At 38.6% G+C, this 22,082-nt stretch overlaps 1 protein-coding gene and 1 long non-coding RNA gene across 12 annotated transcripts in view; one reads left to right on the forward strand and one right to left on the reverse strand.

Moving 5' to 3' along the window:
* The window catches only part of RIC8B (RIC8 guanine nucleotide exchange factor B), a 107,433-nt gene extending 86,912 nt beyond the window's left edge, over positions 1-20,521 (forward strand). For 2 of the 11 annotated variants that reach the window (XM_019038903.3, XM_055358947.2), the window contains exons 9-10: positions 4,116-4,235; positions 19,141-20,521. In XM_019038903.3, the coding sequence (XP_018894448.1) occupies positions 4,116-4,235; positions 19,141-19,252 (232 nt within the window). In that variant the 3' untranslated portion in view covers positions 19,253-20,521. The other 9 variants (XM_019038905.3, XM_055358948.2, XR_004071939.3 and 6 more) reach the window with 8 other exon arrangements.
* Positions 399-21,804, reverse strand: LOC129526011 (uncharacterized). Its single transcript, XR_008670576.2, has 5 exons — positions 21,401-21,804; positions 18,674-18,808; positions 14,508-14,904; positions 12,752-12,787; positions 399-2,058 (listed from the first exon to the last, which is right to left on the reverse strand). It is a non-coding gene; the product is annotated as an uncharacterized lncRNA (long non-coding RNA).
* Positions 21,805-22,082: the final 278 nt, after the last annotated feature.

The following is a 22,082-nucleotide window of genomic DNA, read 5'->3' on the forward strand; positions in this document are numbered from 1 at the left end:
GATATTTTAGATGAAAATCTTGATTTCTAACTTCTTTTGAAAAAATGGAAGTTCTGTTAACATATCCCGTAGATATTTAGATGAAAATCTTGATTTCTAACTTCTTTTGAAAAAATGGAAGTTCTGTTAACATATCCCGTAGATATTTAGATGAAAATCTTGATTTCTAACTTCTTTTGAAAAACTGGAAGTTCTGGTAACATAGGGCCTGCATTCTACATGACAACCAGTTGATGGAATTGAGTAGCTGTGGTTTCCTTCCTACGAGGTATAAGCTCCTTTGGTTTGACAGCTTATCCTATTCACTTATCTTACCTGTCCAACTCCTGTAGGTTGACTTTAGAGTTCCTTTTTTAACCAGAATGCTTTGAATGAATTTAAGCCACACATTGTAGAGATTGAAGTTAATTTTCATATAGCCGAATTAAGTTTTAATGGATCTTTTTTGTTAAATGACCTAGTACTGTTGATGTTGGCCAAAGGTAGCAAAAATTTGAAGAAAGAGCAAAAGACTTGAAATACAGTTCAGGTTTTATACCTGTGTTCATTTGTCCATACCTTTTTAGTGTGTCTTAATCCTTTTGTCTCCAGGCCCATAGCTGTTGTCAGTTCATATAATAGTCTTATACAAAATTTATGATGAAATACCACAGATAAGAATTTAGACACTTCTTGTCACCTAATTGGAAGCCACAGGATTGGAGTGCTACGAAATGGGACAGAGGAGCAGAGACAAGGTGGAGGAGATCATGATAAATATAATTACCCAATAAAATGTCCACCACAATTAGTGTTCTTAAAGCATCTTAAGACTCCAAGTTTTGGAATGAAATAAAAGTAACTCCAGAATTTCATAGCGTTAAGATTTAAACCTGGACTGTGGCGTCTCAGACTGTACTATTTGAGGTTGAAAGGTGTCAGGTATTTGTTCCACCAAAAGTAATCTATCTTATGAAATCTCATGTCTTTGTTGTCACGGTGGCTATTATTTGTTTTCTCTTCCTTTCTGGGTAGGGAAACTACATGAGACTCTGGTTTGAAGTGGGGAGCGGGAGAAGAGACAGTGTTCATCTGCCTTCTGCCACAGCACACTGGCATTTTTCCCATAAGAGAGTGCTACACTATACTTCAGTGCCCTAACTTGTGTTTTCTGTGGCTTTTGTTTACATTCTTCCGAATATCCAGGGGAAAAATGTCTTTTTAAAGGAAAAAATGAAACCCAAATCCCTAGAGTGACTTTGGAGGGTTGGAATGTTTTACTCTATGGCAAAAAATGAGTTCTTACTCTGTAAGAATGAATTTCTGGCTTCTGCTTTTATACTCAGATAGCAAAGAATTGTGTTATTTTAGTAGCTAATTTCAGAGCAAACCATTATATCATTTTAGCAGCCAGGGGACTTGAGGTTACCTTATGTAAAACAGACTTAATTTCCACCAAGCTCTTAAGAGAACCAAGAAAACCATCAAACTGTGTCCTAATCTGGGAATTCATATAGTGACTTTGTATGCTGTGGTGCCCACAATACCACATAGCTTACCAGTGTGTCCTCCTGATTTCATTTTTTTCCCTGAAGCATGTGATCATGTGTGCAAATGTCATTATATCCTAAAAGTGCCTACAGGCCTGATTTTTCAAATTACAGCTCCATTGAATTTGAGGAGAGAAGCCATCTCTCAAGAGGCAAATAAGCATGATCTACATAGTTAACACATCTACCTTCCCTTATACTTTCTTCTAAGGCCTGATTTTCTTTGCTTGGGAAGTGGTATGTATCTATAATAAGCACCTTTATTCATTTATAAGACTAGTTGTTTTTCTAATTTAACAGGTGGCAGAAGAGAAACCAGTGAAAGGAGATGTCTTGTTATATGCCTGAGCAAATAATGGATGGGTGGGGGAATTGTATTTTCAGTGTGGCATCTGGATATGTCTCCATAGTTCTCAGAAGCCTTGTCTGGGTCTTCTTTGTTCTTGACTTTTAGGAAATACGATGACCCATTCAGCATTTTTGTTGATGGCCTCTAACTGGAGGCCTTCTTCTCTTCTTTTAGGAGCACCTGAAAAAAGAGGAAATAGCACACAATGAGTGTCTAAAGCAGGTACTCTAGACACACACACGCACACACAGATTTATTAGTTGGTCTAAGGTGAGGCCCAAGCTTTTTTTTTTTGAGATGGAGTCTCGCTCTGTCACCCAAGCTTTTTTTTAAAGTTTCTCAAGTGATTCTAATGTACAGCCAAGACTAGAAATAAATGACAAGGCTATGGGTTTTCAGGTTGCCCCAGAACCTTTGTAAGTACCTTAAGAGAAAACAAGTGGGTAGGGGACAAATAAAGGGACTCTACGCCCCTATCTACTTGGCTATTCCCATCCTCTTCTTGCCTGAGCAGTTCACTGTTGTCTATTTTATATATTGGGTTTCTAATGGGGAAAAATTTTAAACATGACTCTAGATGTAGGTCTTATGCAAGAATGGCAAGATAGGTTTTGAATCAGGTTTTCGAGGATGGTGAGCACTGAGTCCTTCCATAAGAATTGGTATGTCATGCAGCCTCTGAGGAAGGTAGAAAAGAAAAGTAAATCTAATAGTAATAGATAACAGTACGTAGTAAGCTAGCCTTTACCCCAAATGAGAAAAGCCCTGGTCAGTAAAGAACTTGCCCAACCGAAAGTCTCAAAGAGGGGTTGCAAGCTGGCTACCAGAAGATTTAGTTAATCACTGTGTCTTTGTCTTGGCCAGTATCTTTTTTTTTTTTTTTTTAATTTAAACTGGGCACTGTTTTCCAGTTGATCTCAATCTCCCAACACTCCACATTGTGTATATTTGACCCTCTCACTCACTTGCTTATCAAAAGGCCTGGCTTCTGAAAGCGTTTATGTTCATAGACCCTAGAAAGCAATTTATTAGCAATTGCTATTTGCAGGGATATTTAATTTGATCATTAAAAACAAACTATCTGCTAGGCGCCATGGCTTATGGCTGTAATCCCAGCACTTCAGGAGCTGAGGCAGGAGGAACACTTGAGCTCAGGAGTTTGAGACCAGCCAGGCCAACATGGTGAAACCCCGTCTCTACTAAAAATACAAAAATTAGCCAGGCGTGGTGACACGTGCCTGTAATCCCAGCCACCCTGGAGGTTGAGGCAGGAGAATCACTTGAACCCAGGAAGCAGAGGTTGCAGTGAGCCGAGATTGTGTGACTGCACTCCAACGTGGGTGACAGAGCGAGACTCCGTCAAAACAAACAAAAAACCAGTATGTACTTGGCTGGTACAAGATACTGTGATCTCGTTTGCTTCTCCAGAAAAATGTTTGTTGTAGATATTTAGGAGCCATTGAAAGAGTTATCTTTTATTTCCTGTCCTCAAAAAAAAAAAAAAAGTATGGCTTTTCTCTAAGAGAACAGTTTGTTTGGTATTATAACCTCATACAAAGTTTATGCAAAGTATTCATTTTAAGTACTGTATTAAATCTATTTCCAGAAAGCCAGGATGATATATCTGTCTCTTGGTAGGCTAGATTTCATCCCTTTTTTTGTCTAGGCCAGATCAAACCTAATTAAAATTGTTCTTCTGCTTTATCTTTTATTATTTAAACACTCATTGCCCTCTGTGGTCTCACTAATGGACTAATTTCCTGAGATTATAAATTGGCATGCTTTAATTTCCAGATTGTAGCCTCTCTGTCATCATTTTTCCAATTTTTTTTTTGATGTTTGTTTTATGCTGTATCACAAAATGGATTTCCTCATTTCTTCTTCCCTGAAATCATGTGTCCCCTTAGAATTAATGGATAAGCTGTGCATCCATGGATATCCTAACGGCACTAATCAAATTTTGTATTTTTAAAAAGCAACCATGCCTCTAAAAAAAAAAAAAGTTGGCAAGACAGTTTTCGTTTTTTTAAAAAAAGTATAGCCCATTTCCCAAAGCAAATTAGTGGAAAAGTCCATTTTTAAAAATTCCTATATCAGTTCTATACCATAAAATTGAAATTATTGCCAATTTTTTGGCTATTATACTCTTTCTTATTATCACTTAAAAGTTGGACCAGAAAAGTATAGAAAGAGCATAATTTTAAAACATACAGCATAACTTTTTTTTCTTTTTGTAGCATTAATCTTATCACTGGTCATTTAGAGGAACCAATGCCAAACCCCATAGATGAAATGACAGAAGAACAAAAAGAATATGAAGCCATGAAACTTGTCAACATGCTTGATAAACTTTCCAGGTATTGTATTCCCATCCATTTTTTGCTTGGTTTCTAAAAATGGTCTATTTCTTTGTCTCTCTCACTGAGAGTTACCATAGAACAGCAACTCTGGAAATCCATGTTGATTGGAATAGGGTGGCCCAGGCAGCAGTAGTTCAGATAGCTCTTGGCTACCATGGTTTTTCTACATGTGCCGCTTCTGGATGTGCATTCCTAAACATTTAAACTCTCAAAGCTAAGATAGTAACTACCAGAGCACTGTAATAATTAACCAACTAACCTCCCTGTCTTCAAAAAGATGCTGTGAGTTAGATTCAGTGATTTTGCTGCTGCTTGTATTTTTGTTTTAGCCTGTTTTAGTTTTTGTTTCAAATCATGATGCTTTTATTTTTGCATTTTTGATGTGTAAGTTTGCAATTACGCCTTTTTGGGTTGCTGCTGAAACCAAGAATTCTAAAATGTCATGCACCCAATAAGAAAAAGTGAAAAGAAATAGCTCACATGAAGGATTTTCTGAAAACAGGGACTTGTATTAATTAGGAGTTCTGAAAAAAAAAAAACTCCCCTTCCCCTCTTGCTTCTCACCTCCTTCCCCTTCAAAAATAACCAGTTTTGAAATAATTAAATCAAGTATATACTAATCAGCAACTAGTCATCTTGGAGGAGTTATTAGAAAATAATTCCTTTCATACTTGGCTGAATCACTGTATTTTCTAGTCATACATTGAGTCACTATCTTCTTTAAGCCATCTTGAATGAATGCTTCTGTGTGTTTGTGGCAGCTGCCACTTAAAGATGAATTTCTTCTGGCCATCTCCTTTTTCACAGTAACTGTGTAAAGGCTAGTATCCCTTAGTCAAAAGAAGGAGCCATTGGAATGGAAAAGCCAGAGAGCCAACCATGAAAGGGAAAGGTGGAACACAGAAACAAGCAGACATTGAGGGCACAGCAGAGGCTTAGGGTAGAAATGGACAAGAACAAGAGACTGACATGGGGAATGTGACAAGTATGGATATTTATCCACGCTGCAGAGTATGATGCTGGTAGTGTGGTAGAAGTTGTTTAGGAGTAAATAGCTTAATTATCTACAAAGCTAATAAGACTAGAACTCAGTAACTTCCAGCTAGCCCTTTTAAATTTTCATCCTTTCTCAAGAAGGTTAGAATTTACAGCTAACTGACTATATTCACAATCTTCAAAAGACATTGTTGCCTCTTTGCAAATTACATTCTCCATACCTTTGTATAGAACAGAAATGTTCCCTCCCAGAAGGGATTAATAGTCACAGAGAAGATACCGATAGGGCAAACCTATAGGAGGCAGAATAAGATCAAAATGAATATATAAAGATAAGATGTGTGCTTGGCCACTTCCAGGAGGAGCTGATGTAGCTAATGAAACACAGGGGTATAAAAACAACAGGATAAGAACCAACAGAGTCAGGCCGGGCACGGTGGCTTATGCCTGTAATCCCAGCACATTGGGAGGCTGAGGCAGGCGGATCACCTGAGGTCGGGAGTTTGAGACCAGCCTGACCAACATGGAGAAACCCTGTCTCTACTAAAAATACAAATTTAGCCGGGTGTGGTGGCACATGCCTGTAATCCCAGCTACTCAGGAGGCTGAGGCAGGAGAATCGCTTGAACCTGGGAGGCGGAGGTTGCGGTGAACCAAGGTCGCACCATTGCACTCCAGCCTGGTCAAACAAGAGCAAAAACTCTGTCTCAAAAAAAAAAACCAAAAACCGACAGAGTCCATCTGGTAGAAACTGGAGAGGAAGGGTTAGCAAGGACCTGAGTAGAACACATTAGTGTGTTAGGACAGTAAACCAGTTGCATAAATTTCATATTCTGACCAACAACATGAGTTTTTAAAGTTTAACATAAATGCCATTTAACTGGGCCATCTACCCTGGATGAGTAAACTCCAGGTAGGGAAATGGAAGACAGGGAAATAACTGCCTAAGACTACACAGTATAATCCAGACACTTGGCTTACTAATAGAGGAACTACCATTTCATAAGGCATCTCTATCACAGGCACAGAAAACAAAGGTGCTAGGTCCTTCTCCTTTTAATCTCAGGGGAATCCAAATATTCTAGAAGCTGCCAACAAATAAATATACAAACGTCAAGTCTGAAATACCCCAGCTTCCACCTGATTTAAACTATGCCTCAAAGAAGATGCCTACTTATCCGGAAGTACCCAGCAGATGCCCAGCTGAAGGTGACACTGATTTTTGCATGTTTAAAGCAGAGCAAATATGTCTTATGTTGGCTTTGATGGTATCAATTTTGCCATTAAAGTTGAAGCAAAAGGCAACCTTGAGAATAGTTCAAATCATACAGAATTTTTGCATGACGTGTGTTGGGCGTTTTACATTGTCTGCCTTTGTGTGCTTTCTAACATTTGCTCTCACTAAATACAATCAATGACAAAACTGTATAAAGATCAGCAGTGGGCATTCCAAAGCAGTAATGCAAAGAATGAAGTCATTCTTTATGCGTTTTACATGTCTTTTGTGCTGTGTTCCTCATTAGTCTTAAGTTTCTTCTCTCTTTCCACCTTTTTTTGAGGTAAAAAAAGATGCCATAAAGCCAAAATAGACTAAACTCAGTACAATTCAGGGAACATTTACTAAGCAGCTACTCTGTGCAAGGCATCGTGCTAGGAACCTGAGGAAGATTCAGAGGAGAATGTGACAGTCTCTGCCTTTGGAAAACTCACATTCTAGTGGAAGAAATGACTGTAATCTAGTCTAGAATACAAGGTAGAAGGAAATAATGACAAAATGAGTTCTATGTTGAAATGTAAGCATGCAGGAAAAGGAGTAGTTCATTCTGTCTGGATGATTCAGGGACTGTTTCGCAGGAAAGCTAGCATTTGTGCTGATCCTAGAATTTTGATGTATTTAATAGAAAAATGGAAAAATGACCATTCATTCCACGTGGAGAGAAATTTAATCTTGTTAATAAGTCTTGGATAGTCACATACTACTTATTTCTTCTAAAGAGCTCAGGTTGTTTTATCATTATTTGATTAGTATGTTATCAGATTTATCACTGGGGGAAGCAAGTACCAAAGAATTGCCCAGAGCATTTCCAAGCTAATGACTGATGATAATTCATTTCAACAGTTTATAAAACACTTTCACATACATCCTCTTTCTAGTTTCATTTTAAAAAGTGAGACTAGACCTTCATTTTCCAGAACTCAAGACGTTTGCTCTGTCCACTGTGCTACGGTGTCTGTCTGTTATAGTAAGTGTTTGCCAGAACACTTCCTCATCACCCTGTCAGCATTGTACTATTGGTTAGTTCCCTCCCGTTCACTCTAGGACGTTCTGCATTCAACCAAGTCGTTATTGTGCTAAGAGTGTACCATAGCTTTGTCTGATTAACTTTCCTTCTCAAAAATGAAATGGTTTTCTCCTGCACCTGAATTGAAAGGCATGTGAGTAAAGGATAGGGTTGGAGGTGATGTGGCCAATGAATGGACACTAGACACTTCCTTTTTTCCATCCATAGGAGAGCAGATGTGAAGGACCTGCACCAGGATGGTGGTTAGCAACAGTGGCCCGTGCCAAAGCACTTACCAAAGTGATGATGACTAAGGTTGGTCATGCCAAGTACCGTTACTGAGCCTGGTGTAGGGTATAGATGTTATTCACTACCAAAATTGTAAAACCACCAATGTAAAAGTTAAAATTACATTTCTATTTTGCCTCCATGCTGGACATAGCCGCTGCCTCAAGGAGCTCATCACCTTAGCAGCTTTCTCTCAACTAGATTTCCAAAGATATTGGAGAGATTAGTGCTCAGATATTTTCTTCCCATTGAATACCAGCTGACTTAAGAGTATTCCAAGTGATTTTTTTTTTAGTGTAAGGATTATATTTGTGATAGATGTAGATAAGGTGATTGGCAGTGCACCTGGAGGTCTAAAGAGCTGGAAAAGAATCTGAACCCTATAAATCCCATTATGTCTAGCTAGTACAGTGCCTTGTACCCTGTGGTTTCCACAGTATGTGATGATGAAATAATGAAAATAGCTGATCCCCAAATTTGAAGGGCAGTTTTTTGCTTTAAAATACCTACATGGCTTAAGACTTTAAAGTATCCTCTGTCAGTTCCATTTTTTGGCCAGATGTCATAAAATTCAGGGCCAGAAAGGAATTCCATAAAGTACTTTGAGCCATGACTGGCTTATTTAAATATTGGGGTCCATAATTCCTTTAATATAGAATGATCACTGTAATATTTATCAAATATGAACATTTAAGGCCTGAGGCATGAAATTATAGAAAGCCTCATTTGACATTTTTAATGTGAGGGCAGAGATGGAAAAGCGGATGAAATTTGCCTGCCTCTTCACCTCCTCTTTCCTTCCCTGACTTCGGAAAAAATAAGCCCCTGCAGCTCAAGCAGGAGATCTGAATGGGAATTGTGTAGTAAAAGCAAGCCCACTGTGCCTAATACAATTTCATTTGCCTTAGCTATTGCACACAACTTGTATATAATAGTGGTGCCTCCTCTAGAAAAGGGGAGAGAGCATTGACTGGCTTAAGCTTAAACTAACCAAGGGAAATAATATTTCAAGTTACAGTTTTGTTTTGACTTCTCTAATCCCCTTTAGTTTCTAAATTGGAACCAGAGCTAATTAATCCTCTACTCACCCTTACCCCATCACTGTCTAACAAGATACATTGCCTTTTTGCTTATATATTCTGCCATCAAAATCTATGTTTTAAAATTTATATTTATATAAATTAAAGATAATTGTTCTACCATTTCTTCCTTTTCTTACTCCTTAGCCAATAAGTGTTTTGTTTTCTTTTTTGTTGTTGTTGCCAGTCATTGTGTACTATTTGGAACATGACTTCTATAATAAATGCAGGCACCAGATATAGGATTAGTTCCCTTTAATCAAAAGATTAATTTTAAACTGACTAAGGCTGAGATAGGTAGTTTATAACTGAAAAATAACAAATACATAGTTTTTTCTTATAAATAAGTTATTTTACTCTCCTTACAAAAATATCAACGACTGTGATTATACCTACCTTTGTGATAAGTTAGTTAAGGAAATGCTTTTCAGGTACATTTCATAAACATGATCTAATTTTTAGAGCATTTTAAGATCTATTATAGATATGAAAATAAAAAGATCTTGTTTTCATCAGAAAATTCTTTAGACTACCCTGTCCAGTATGGTAACCACAGCTATATATGACTATTGAGCACTTGAAATGTGGTTAGTCCAAACTGGGATGTCCTATCAGTGTAAAATACTCACTAGATTTCAGAGACTTGGCACAAAAAAGTAAAATATTATTTGTTTAATATAGATTACATATGGAAATGATAATATTTCTGATACATTGGGTTAAAATATTAAAATTAATTTTACCTATTCTTTTTCAATGTGGCTACTAGAACATTTAAGAGTACATACATTTGGCTTACATTGTGGCTTACATTATATTTTTATTAGACAGTGCTGTTCTACCTCATTAAAATATACTGTAAGGTTGCTTGGAAATTGAATTAAGAGGACTTGGATCCAGCTAAATTAAACACCTTAAGGTGTCAGGGGAGGATTAACTTGAGAAGCTTGATATTATCTATCCTTAGGTTATATAGGACCTTTCCAGTAGCTAGACACCTTTAAGTAGGACGTCATGCTACCTTTGTATTGCCTATCTGTAGTCATTGTTCTTTAGATCTGTAGTGGGAATAACTACTTTGAGCTCTTGGTTAAAGTACTCTCTGAAATGGTTTTTGACTAGTAGAGGAACATCAAATAAGAATCATCTCCACTGACTGTTTGTTCTCTTAGTTCTCCTCATTCTTTAAGTCTTCCTTATTGGGAAGAGCGTTAAGAACTTCTGTTTCTACTACTTTATTTCTACAGTGTCAGTTGGCATGCTGACCTCTTATTAATATTTATTTTGTTAATTTGGACAACAGATAAGAAAAATTCTGTAAATAAATTACCAAGAAATAATTTTTTAAACCACTTCAAGATAAAACTGCACTTTATTCTTCTAGTACTATACCTGATCTCTTTTTCTGTATATTTTCTTAACCATGCTGTTTACTGTGGGTAAATTAGGTGGGTAGCAGATTTTTAGAAGCTTTGCATGTGATCTAACAGAAATGTGAACAGTGATTAAAAAAAAACTAATATTTATATAGTGCTTTAAGGTTTAAAAAATGCTTCCATATACGTTATCTCCATTGATTATTAAAACAGCCCTGTGAATTAAATAGCATCAGGTATTTTTTTAAGGATTAAATGCACCAAAGATTAAGTAACTAACCCAAGTCCAGTTTTCAGTCTTGAGACTCCAGATTGTGTGCTATTGTGAGAAATTACCAACAGCTCTCAAAAGTTGTCTGATTATTTTTAAATAAGACATTCTAAATTTTAAATAAATGAAAAGCACGAAAGACAGATAATAAGCATATTTACTTTAGAAGAGAACTAAGATTTAGAGGACATGCATTACTGCTTTTTCATTCCACAGTTGAGCTCTTCGTAGGTATCAGGTCAAATACTAAATAAATAGCTTATATTTTAAAACACAAAACAAAGCAAAGCTTTTTGAAGGGAACAAGTAAAATTTCTATGATTCTATGTTAATACAAGGTTTTTAAATTGTTTTAAAAAGAGAATGATTATGGCTCTTCTGACAAATTTTCATACATGTGATCACATTAATAAAACCTAACTTAAAAAAGGCTTCCCTATGGGACTATTTACCAAAGTTGCTCAACCCGCAGCCCAGGACGCTTTTGAATGCGGCCCAACACAAGTTAATAAACTTTCTTAAAACATTATGAGATGTTTTTGCAATTTTTTTTAAGCTCACCAGCCATCATTAGTGTTATGTGTATTTTATGTGACGCAAGACAATTCTTCTTCCAGTGTGGCCCAGGAAAGCCAAACAATTGGACATCCCTGGTTTAGACAATTCCCAATTACCTTTATAAAGTGGAAAGACATGGTGATGTGGGGACTGTACACCATATCAATTTGTCTTGGGTAACAATATTTTTATGTTGCATATTTTACTTTCCCAATTGTACCCAATCCCAAAGCACAATGATGAGGGCTGAGGGAAGGATCTCAGAATCCTTTCAAAGATGTAGCCTAGACCTCAAATTTGCTATGGAAAAGCTACCATACCACTCATTCCTACCGAGTTAGTGGCTTAATGAAAGATCGGTGTAACCAGTCAGCTCTGGGAAGTCATTAGATGAAAGATGAAGGATCAGGGTTCAAGCCTAAAGGACACTTTCACAGTATCTAACTGAACATGTTTACCAGTCCAAAGGTTATAATATTATTGCTGTGAGAAAAAAAGAGGTGAAAACATTTATAAGAATATCACAAGTTATTGGGAAACCCGTTATACTTCAGTGGATTATGAACTATCCAGTGATACTGAAATCTTGATATAAGATGCACGCCCAGACTTTAAAAGAACTACAGAGCTTCCTTCTCAGGGCTATCACAGGCTCCATCCATTTTAACAGGCATTTTTTGAAAAGCTCTATGTTAATTAAAATGCTTTATTTATATACTAATTTCTCATCCCATCTTTCAAATGTGAAAAGGAATTAAATATGAAATGGCTAATTTAAACTGTCAGGATTCTTTTTTCCAAGTCAACCTTACATTAAGAGCAGGAATCCTGTGCTTAAGAAATGGTTCCCAATTATCCTGTCTTGGGTTTTGTTATACATTGTACAGAAGTCAACAAAACAAGTATGTAACAGAACCTGCCTAAATAGCAGCCGCCCTCATTAAAAACAGAGAATTAATCAGGGGGTGATTGAAGGAAGCAATGCCTCATATGTTTCCCCCCCTTTTCTTCTTTTCTAATCATAGAACAAAATATGTTACATAAAAGGATCGGAACTATTATGCAGTACTCAATTAGAGGGAGGTGAATAGGTCTCTAACATGCTGTTTTATCAAAAGAGCAGACTGGTGTTTGCATGACTGTTGTTTCATTACAGACCCTGTCATTAATTCCATGTGTCAATACTGCCCTGTAGTACACAGAGCAGACAAGAAAGAAGAGCCCTTGAAAACAAGGGAATGATTTTTGAGTCGTTATCAAGCTAAGTGGCAAGCGGGAAGCTGAAACTCGTATAGGTAAATTCGAAGGGACTCTTGGGAGATCTGCAAGTGGGAAACAAGAATGCATTTTACCAACTGCTTAATTATGTCCTGTTTTTCAACAAGTACACTTGAATTGAATGTTTTGTTTGTATTGCACAAAAACATGTGCTGTGGGCAAGAGTATTCTCTTGCTTTCAGGTCAAGTAAAGTGTTTTATACACATACACGTCTGACCTATTCTATATTGTGCGATTGGGTATGTTAGTGTCTGAACCCCAATTTTGCACTGTCATTTTTGGGGGAAAGAGTCATATAGGAACCAGAAGCCCTAAAAAGCAGAACCTTCTCTAAGGTTCTGAGAAGTCATATAAGCCCAGGCATCCTAGAGTATACCATACTACAGGCAAACGGTGGCTCAGGAAAATGTTAAAATATATCTGGAAAAAAAAAACCAGACCAGAATATTTTAAATATGGTGTAAATTCCATATCTCCCATCCCTAGCTCTTTAAGAAATTATTTTTTTGGTTTCCATTAGCAGTCCCAAGGGTTAGGCTGGGGCAAAATAGGGTTTCCTTTCTTGGACGTGCTTTATCTGTGTCCTCTTGCCTGGCCAAGCCCTTGTAGATTATGGTTCCTTATCGTTTAGTAAGATCAAATTTCTAAATGATGTTTCGTTCCAGTTGAACATTCTTGGAGGCTTATCTCTTCCCTGGCCAGATGCCTGATCAGATGAGAAGCCCGCCATGATACTGTCACAGTGCCTAGAATGGGCTCTTTATCCAGTAGACACCACTGTACTTTTTGATACGAGGGCAGTCTTAACTTGTGTTAAGGCCTGTGTGTAGCATTGAAGGTAAGTATGAAGGAGTTGTTGCTATGTGAATATCTTAATCCTGATACACATTTCAATATACAGTATCTCCATTTTACCATGATATACATGTATCTGACACATAGCCATCCTTTTTAGATAGGACCTTCATAATTTAGGATCAGTAACTCTTTATGAAATGGCCTGTTTATTGAGGGCCATGATTGAATTTGGATCCTTTTTTGTAGCACTTGCCATTGCTTTGGTTTCCCTTTGTAATCATTTTAATCATATGCTGGTAGTCTTGCAGAAAGGGCTTGTGGTCTTGGTGTATGTCTGTGACAATTTGGTAGGATGCTGTGTTTGACTCTTAGGTTTAGAATATCTGCATTAGAAACAAAGGCTTAGTAATAATGAGTTTGAGTATCTTTAAAAACCTAGCAGCTTTTTAAATAGATCAAAATTATTTCATAGCCCAACACTTAGCCTCTTGAAATTAGTATAGAATATTGGGGATCATCTTGTCCAACCACTCACTTTATAGATGGGGAGACTCAAGCCCAGAGAGGCAAGTGACCTGCCCAAGGACACCTAGCAAGTTAGTGGAACATCTGAGACTAGAATCTAGGTCTTCTGATGCCCCATATGGAAGAAGCTCAGTCTATACCAGTTAATGGTTGGGAATTCCAGGCTGTCTGGTGAAAAGGGGGCTTGACTTCTGCTGAACTGTCAGAATGCCTGATGATATTAATTCATCAGGAAAATAATTACAGTTAAAATAACATGAGAATGATTCCTGACAAATGGTCTCCATTTATGCCACGTTTACTGAGCACCTGCTGTGTGCTGTGTTCTATACTAGATACTGGCAAATCACAGCCTGAGAAGACATGGACTCTGCCCTCAAGTTGCTCACAGTCTAGTACAGAACAAGAAATCTCTGGAAAGCATTATACAGAATTTCCTGTGGAATGTTAATCCTGTTTCTAACCCTGTAAATCTTCGTGATGAAAGTGAATGTGTACCCAGAGATTTAGCTTTTCTCTTCATGGTTTAGTCATTAGGAGTCCCATTAGACACCATACCTTTTCTCTGCAGGAAAATGAAAGATAATATCAAGTACAACTAAATTTAATTCACAAACACTTATTGAGGATCTGCTATCTGCAAGGCACTGTGCTAGACACATAGGGATATGAAAACTGAGTAAAGCATAGACATTCTCTTTTTAAAATATCAGAGCAGTAGTATTTCATAGCTTTCAAACTTTGTAATGACAGTTATTTTTAATATCCTTAGAAGTTGGGGGTGGGGGGATGCTCTTGAAATAGAAAACAGGAATACCTTTGTACTCAAGTCCAGACTTGTCAGCCTAGGATTCAAGGTCTCCATTCAAATCCTCTTTTATACCGCATCTCTTTTGAGTTTTTTTTTTTTTTTTTTTTTTCCTTTATCTCAGCCGAGCCAGCCTGCTTGCCAGTCCCTGCACACAACTAACTCTTGCTTCTGTGCCTCTGCTTGACTAATTCTTCTGCTTCTGGGATGCCTTTCTCCCTGTGAATCCATGTCCATCACTGCCATTACAGTCTGGCCCCTGAGTCCACCTACTGCAAGGAGCCTGTGGTCAGCATCCCTGTCTCCTCCTGTGTCCCTCTCACATGTGCATAGCCATACGACTGGTGAAGGAATATTTCTGTGGTGTTCATTAAAGCTTCCCATTCTCTGTCCACATCTTGCTGATCTAGATACAACAGATTGCAAATGAAATAGTCCCAGATTATAAATGAATCAGTCCAATATAACCAGGTCATTTACCAAGCCTTTTAGGAGTGAGTCTCTGTACCAAATATTTCATTTTGATATTTGTGGGCCACTAGTTGAAGGATAGAGGAAGAAGATGAGAAAAGTTAGGATGGGGGTATGAGAAATAAGCCTGGGGTCAGTTAGAACAAACAGTCACACATCTGTAAATGATCCTCTCCTTCTACTCCCAGACAGGACAAGAAATCTCCTTTAAACCAACTTCAAATACAGTAAGGGTGTACTGACAAATTTTAAAGCTTAAAGAAAGCAGGGCTCTGCCTGTTAATCATCTCAAGCTTGTTGATCTGCTGTTCTGTAACTCTTTCAATATTGTTTAATGTGTGTGTGTTTTCTGAACTGACTAAAAGCTTCTTGAGGACAGGGACCATGTCTTTTATTTGCCTCTGCATATTCTTCCCCCACTTAATCCCTAACTAGCATGGGAAAACCTTCTGTAAGCACTTAAGGGACAGGAACGACAATTTGTGGGTTCTAACTACATTCCAGCCTAATGTTATACTATACACTTTGTATGTATAGTAGCCTTTTGCCCTCATCACAACTTAGTGTGAGGTATGTGTTCCTGTCCTAATTCTACAGAGAAGGAAATTGGAATTCAGTGAGTTCATGTTCTTACAGCTAGTGACTGGTCGATCCAGAATTAGAGCACAGGTCCGTCTGACTCCAAAACCTATATGTGCTTTTCACTATACCACAATAATAACAACGAATATTTGTTCTGTACAATTCACAACTCTTTGGTCTACCTTATTATTATTATTATTACTACCACTACTTACATCTTCACTAGTCAGTAGGTACAGCCAAGATTATCACGACCCCCATTTCACTGGTAGGGATACTGAGACTCGGAAGCTTGCCCGAGATCACACAGCTGGTAAGTGGAGGAGAACCAGGACTTCAGACAGACTTCCTGACTCCAGATCTTTTTTTTCTTTCCATGACATCACATTGCTGCCTTAATTCATTTGCACAATGCATGATTGTATGGCCAGTGTTCACTGACGCCTTTCCTACAGAAGTATCAATGAGCCCAGGCATTACGTAGAGCCATGTGGAGAAGAAAATAATTCATACCTTCAGAGGAGCTTCCATTTTAGTGGGGGGTTGATAAAAAGCACCCAGAAAGTAAATGCTTGAGAAGAATAGTTCACAAGTAAGAATTAAAATATAGGCCCGTTGTTCCATAATGAAATCCTATAATTTGGCCATAAAACTAATATTTTTAATTATTTCCATAATTGGATTAGGGAGCAAGGGTAAAGCTGATAGACTTATTTGAAAATATTATTTCTGGGTTTAGATGAGAAAGTGCTAGATACTTCACACAAGTTAGTAGCTAGCCCCAGAATCATCTTTTTAATCAAAGAGATGCAGTAGTTTTAGTCCCAGGAGTGATGGTATATCCCCCCAGCAGTTTATCACTCAGTCCCATCTGCCAATCCTACTTTTACCTATCCCTACCCGTCAGTCCCCACCCCACACCTGAGTTTACCAACCCCTTCAGACCCTCAGTGTTTCATTCCCAGCAGGTTCTCCCTCTTCTCCTTTTGCTTCAGTTGTTAATATGTAGTGTCCAAGATCACAAAGTCCTTTAGCACAATCAGTTAGAACTAGGAATTTATTTAAAATATAGGTATGTAATTTACGTCAGTGCTAGGGAGAAGTTTTAATGGAAACATTGTTTCTAGCTCTCCACTGAACATTTCTACATGGTTGTCATGCAGGCACCTCAAGCCCTTCAGGTCCTAAAATATATCAGAATCTCCCCACCAAATCTCCATCTCCTATGTCCTGGCCCCATTGAATAGAGTCACCATCCACTTGGTCATCTGAGCTGAAACAACAGGAACTCTCTACTTACTACTCTCATTCTCCAACCCCTTTTCCTCCCAGTGAGTCATGAGATCTACCTCAGAAATGTTGCCTTTTCTTCCCACAACCTCAGACTTAATCCAACTGTCTCCTCCCACACACACTATTATGATGACCCCCCTAATGACTTGTCTATCTGCCACCAATTCCAATGTGTCTATCATGCTGCTGCCAGAGGTACTTTCTTATAAAACAAACGTAATCAAACACTCTTTACAGGGTAAAATCTAAACTCCTTATTTTGGCATTTAAGACATTTTTGACTGTTGCATCCCAAACTACCCTTGCAGCCTTACGTCCTATCCCTCCTTCATTGAACCTCACCATTCCCCAAACACTGGGCCCTTTCCCAGCTTCATGAGAGCACAGAGATAGAAAAGATGAGCTGACACAATACAAAAAGGTTTAAAAAGATACAGAATCACACACGTCAGTGGGACCATTCAGAGCTCTTTACAGTCTCTTTTATCTGAAATGCTCTGTGCCCGTCTGCCTAGTGCAGGGCCACTCACTGACACCTCACTTGACAGTGCCCTCCCCAGGCAGCCTGGTCAGTGCTTCATCTCAGGAGCTGCCTCACTTCTTTGTTCATAATTCTCTTACAGCATTTACCTCATTCTGCTCAAAATGACTTTTGCATATATTTGTTTTCCCTGCTCCTCAAAGGCAGCAGCTGTACCCAGTTTTCCTTACCTCCCAGTATATGACATAGTTCCTGTCACATAGTCGTTGAACAGATGTTGAAGACATGAACTCAGTGTGCTCCTCCAATGCAGTTAGGGCAATTAATCCAGATGTGGTGGGCTGCAAAGATCACTGGACTAGGATTCAGGAGACCCATGTCCCAGGTCCAGCTCTGCCACTAGATAAGTGACCTTGGATGAGTCATTCAGTCTCCTTTATTAAAGAAGGGGGTTGGACTAAATGATCTCTCAGACCCCTTCCAACTTTAAGTTCTATGATTCTGACCCCATTTCTTGGATTGGGAAACACATTTCCTCCCTCATAGTGTTCAGGAGCCTCAATTTAGCCTGTCAGACGTTCACATTTCCCAAGCAAAGCTTTCAAACACTTCGAAGTTGTCTACTGAGCTAGCCAGAGCTCTTCATTAGGCTCCTGTTGGCTTATCCATTGACCACTGAGCTGTTCTCACTCCTCCCCAGGTTTCACTGTGTCTGTAACACCATTACACTACTGTGTGGCTGTCCCTTCCCAGGAGGGAGCCCTTCTTTCTGTTGGCCTAAGGGACAACTGTGAGGAGGGAGTCATTTCCCCTCCATCCAAATCCCACCAACATTATAGCTGCTGCCATGTGGGTTTTTGCTTATGGACATGTTTTTGGGGGGTGATGCCCATTTCTGTGATAAATAAGTTTTAAGCAGTTCATGGGGCTCTTCAAGGCCACTCTTAAGTACACTGCTGACCTTTCTAGGGATGGGAGGACTGGAGTTAGCAACTCAACAGGTACATTCACCATAATCTCCATGTAATAAATAAGAGCCTATGAAAAGATTAAATAAATCTTTCCTAATGCTTTTTGATTGGCTTAATCAATAATTAATCATCTTTAGATGAGGCTGTAACTTGTGGAGTAGATATAATTGGATTAGCTGAAAAGCGGCAGTTGCGGAGCTTTGAAGAGATTAAAATGGCTGTCAATCCCATAATTAAACTGCCACAAACAAAAGCAATGGTGTTTTTTAGAAAGGAGGAGGAGGAGGAAGAAAGAGTGAAAGAGAGAGAAGGAAAGAAAAGTCGGGGAGAGAGTTGGGGAAGGCCAACTAATTTGAAATGAATCAACATGTACTTACATATCACTAGAGACTGAGGCAAAATCAAAACCGACAGATTTATTCCATTGAATGAAGTGTATGCATATCAAATCAGCCATTTAATTGTATGCTCCAACCACTGGGGCAGGTGAAATTTTGGCAGCTTCAACTTGTCTAAAACAAAACCAATCCACAAAAAAAAAAAAAAGGTTAATTATTCAAAACAGAAGAGACCTGCTCCTTGTCCTGAGCCCATTTAGACCTTGACTTTTCATACTTTTAATTGGCTTAGTAGGTTTGGCCTGTGTGAATGAAGTCTTTTATCTCCCTCTTTTTCTTTCCATGCCCCTTTCATCTTTCCTATTACAAACACACAGAGAAAGCTCAAGGGAAAATACTTGGTTTTTAAAGACTTTTTAAAAGGTTGTGGATTTGGGTGGGGGGGAGGGGTGTGTGTGTGATGCTGGTGAATACTTTTTTTCTCTCTCTTTTATCTCTTTTTCTAGAGAGGAGTTGCTTAAACCAATGGGACTAAAACCTGATGGGACAATAACGCCTTTGGAGGAAGCACTCAACCAGTACTCTGTCATCGAAGAGACCAGCTCTGACACAGACTAAAAGCATCACCTGCTCAACTCTCAATATTGCTTTATCAGCACCTTTTCTCTGTAGCTCCAGGGGAATCTTTTCTCTAAAACATTTATGCCCTTGCTTTGGCTAGAAACACATTAACTGGTTTACTCATTGAGAATCCAGCATATTTAAGAGGTGACCCTGTGTTTTTTGTGATATTGAGGCATTCATACAGAGCTGCAGTTAGACGGGGTTACGGGGGCTAAAAGCAGAAAAAAAATTCCATTTCATCGGGATGGAACTGAAGGATTTTATTCTATAAAGCGGCCCTGGTTGAATCTGGCAATTCTTTTTGCCAAGATTCCTAGCAGAAGATTTAGCCATGTCCTTCCCCTCACTTGTGTGAGTGGCCCCTTCTGAATCTCTCCAGCAGCCAGAGGCACGTGAGAAGCAGAAAGAGCTGGTAAATAAAGCCTTGGGCAAGCGACTTCTTAGATCAGAACTCACCAAATGGAAGCCTAGCAGCTGCTCCATAAACCTAGCCCCATTCTTCATATCAATTTTGTATAAATATATAGAAACACACACACAGCCTCAGACTTACAAACTGATTATACTCTAAAAGTTTGTATGTCAGTTAGCTAAAACTTCAGAATACATTTCTCCCTATAAAGAGTTATAAATGATGGTTTAGTTCTCAGGCAGCTACAAATGCCTATTTATTCCCTAATGTACCTGAACACTAGTACCATAGAACTGAACCACCATCTGTATCAGCGCATGGGGAGTGTGCATTCTGAGGTCTAACCCGGGGTGCCAGGAACACACACATCCTCCATCCCAGCATAGAGAATGGGGACTCCCTGAGTAATGGGAGTTCTTTCGTGGCCTCTGCTTGGGGTGGGGGAGTCAGCAGCACCCATTTGTACATATAGGTCATTCATACATCACATTTTAAATTGGGGACTGTGTGTGCTGGTGTGTGTGTGAGTTCTATGTTTCTACCATATGTGATCAGTTTAATAGTAACTTTATTTATTTAAAAAAAAGAAACACAATTAGTTACTGTTAAACTGATAAAGGGTGTTTATTTTTACTTTTAGAATTGGTCCTATGAAGAAGTAGAAACTGAGTCATGCACTAGACAGTGGGCCTAGCTCATCAGTGGCTAAAGTTGAAAAGGGGTTGGTTTCCTGTATATATATGTATGTATATACACACGTACATACATTCATATATATACATATATACATAATGTGCTTAACCACTGCCTTTTAAAACTTTAAATTAAATAAAACATTGGGGTTGATTCAATTTGGCCATCTGTGTGTGTTTCTTTATAGATACATGGGCTAAACAATACTATTTCACAGCTTATGCTTTTTTAAAGTGCTTTTACATCCATGGTCCCACTTCTAATAGCCTTTTTAAGGACAGGTAGAGTACATGGAGTGTTAGTGAAAAGGTCATTTATCCAGAAGTTACCTCTCTGGCAAAGCAAAAAAATCAGGAATTGTGTCTTAAAGGCCTTTCAGCTGCCAGAGGAGATGTCACAAAGTTTCTTGCAACTTACTTATGGGAGAGATCTTCAAGAATATCACTCTTAGACTCTGAACTGAAATTTGCATACGCTTCCAACATGTTTTATTAGCTGGCTTTGAAGCTCACAAAAGAATGGCAAAGAAAGAGGCTGCTAGATTGAAGGCAGGCATACTGAAAGAAGAAAAAGGCCAACTGAAAACTAGATAGTGAGATGAGAAGAATAAAACTTCAAGACATAGCAAATCTGGGACTGTCTACTTACCAAAGGATACTCTAGTTGACCCAGAAAATGTGTGTACAACAGTATGGCCCATAGACTACTTCCCATAATGGTGACCCTGAGTTTTTTTAAAAGAAGAAATTAAATCCAGAATGCTTTATAAAAGGGTAGGAAGAAGACAATACATGTTAGAATTTCATCCAAAATATTTGAGGGAGAGGTGAGTGACCCAGGTTTTAACCAACAGCAAAAGAAATGGGCAATTCATAATTTTAGATTAAGTGAAAAGTTTAGAAAAAAATTAAGTATTTTTGTTATTTCATTCTACAAATGCATTTTTAAAGTATTTTTATAATTTCTATAATCAAATAGCTTTGGCATGCATGTCAGCTTACCTAAATGAAGATGTGTTTAATGAAATGCCATCTTACCAGCTTTCTTTATGCAGAGTAAGTGTTTGAACAGTCCTGTTTCAGTAGCTGTGCTCTTCTGCTTTCAGTGAGTTCTGTTTCATTTTGCATTTCTCTGCACTGGGCACTAAGCTTTGTTTTTGAAAAGAGAGTTTGCGGGGAAGAAGATGAGAGTGTCTTCATCTGGCACACAGAAAGAGAACTAGTATCTGTTAAGTACTTACTACATGCTGGGCTTTTGATGTATGTTATCTCATGTAACCTCACCTTATCGCATATGAAAGATCCTCTCCAGAAAGCTTGTGAAAGTTACCCCACGTCACAGCAAGGAAGAGTCCAACTCTGGTGGCCTGACTCCCAGCTCCACTCCTTCCTTTTCCCCACAGCACACCTGGGCCCACACTGTGCCTCCTTAGGGCTCTGCAATGCTGGGAACAGAGTGGTGTGAGGAGGGTGGTCATTCTCAGGCCATTTTAAGCAATAACTATTTCAACAGAACTAGTTTAAAGAGGTTTTTAAGCAGGGAAGTGACCTGAAGTGGAAGTATGAGTGGGAAACTTGCATGGTCAGCACTGGATTTCCAATGAAGACCTGGAATCCGTTAGGATAGGCCAGGGACCAAGGCTGCAGGCTGGCCTCTCTGCCCACAACTCTCCTGACCTTGGAAGCAGGGTACGGAGGCGTGTGTCCTAAAATAAAGCAT

The sequence above is a fragment of the Gorilla gorilla genome, chromosome 10, assembly GCF_029281585.2.
Source record: "Gorilla gorilla gorilla isolate KB3781 chromosome 10, NHGRI_mGorGor1-v2.1_pri, whole genome shotgun sequence".
Classification (NCBI taxonomy): Eukaryota; Metazoa; Chordata; class Mammalia; order Primates; family Hominidae; genus Gorilla; species Gorilla gorilla.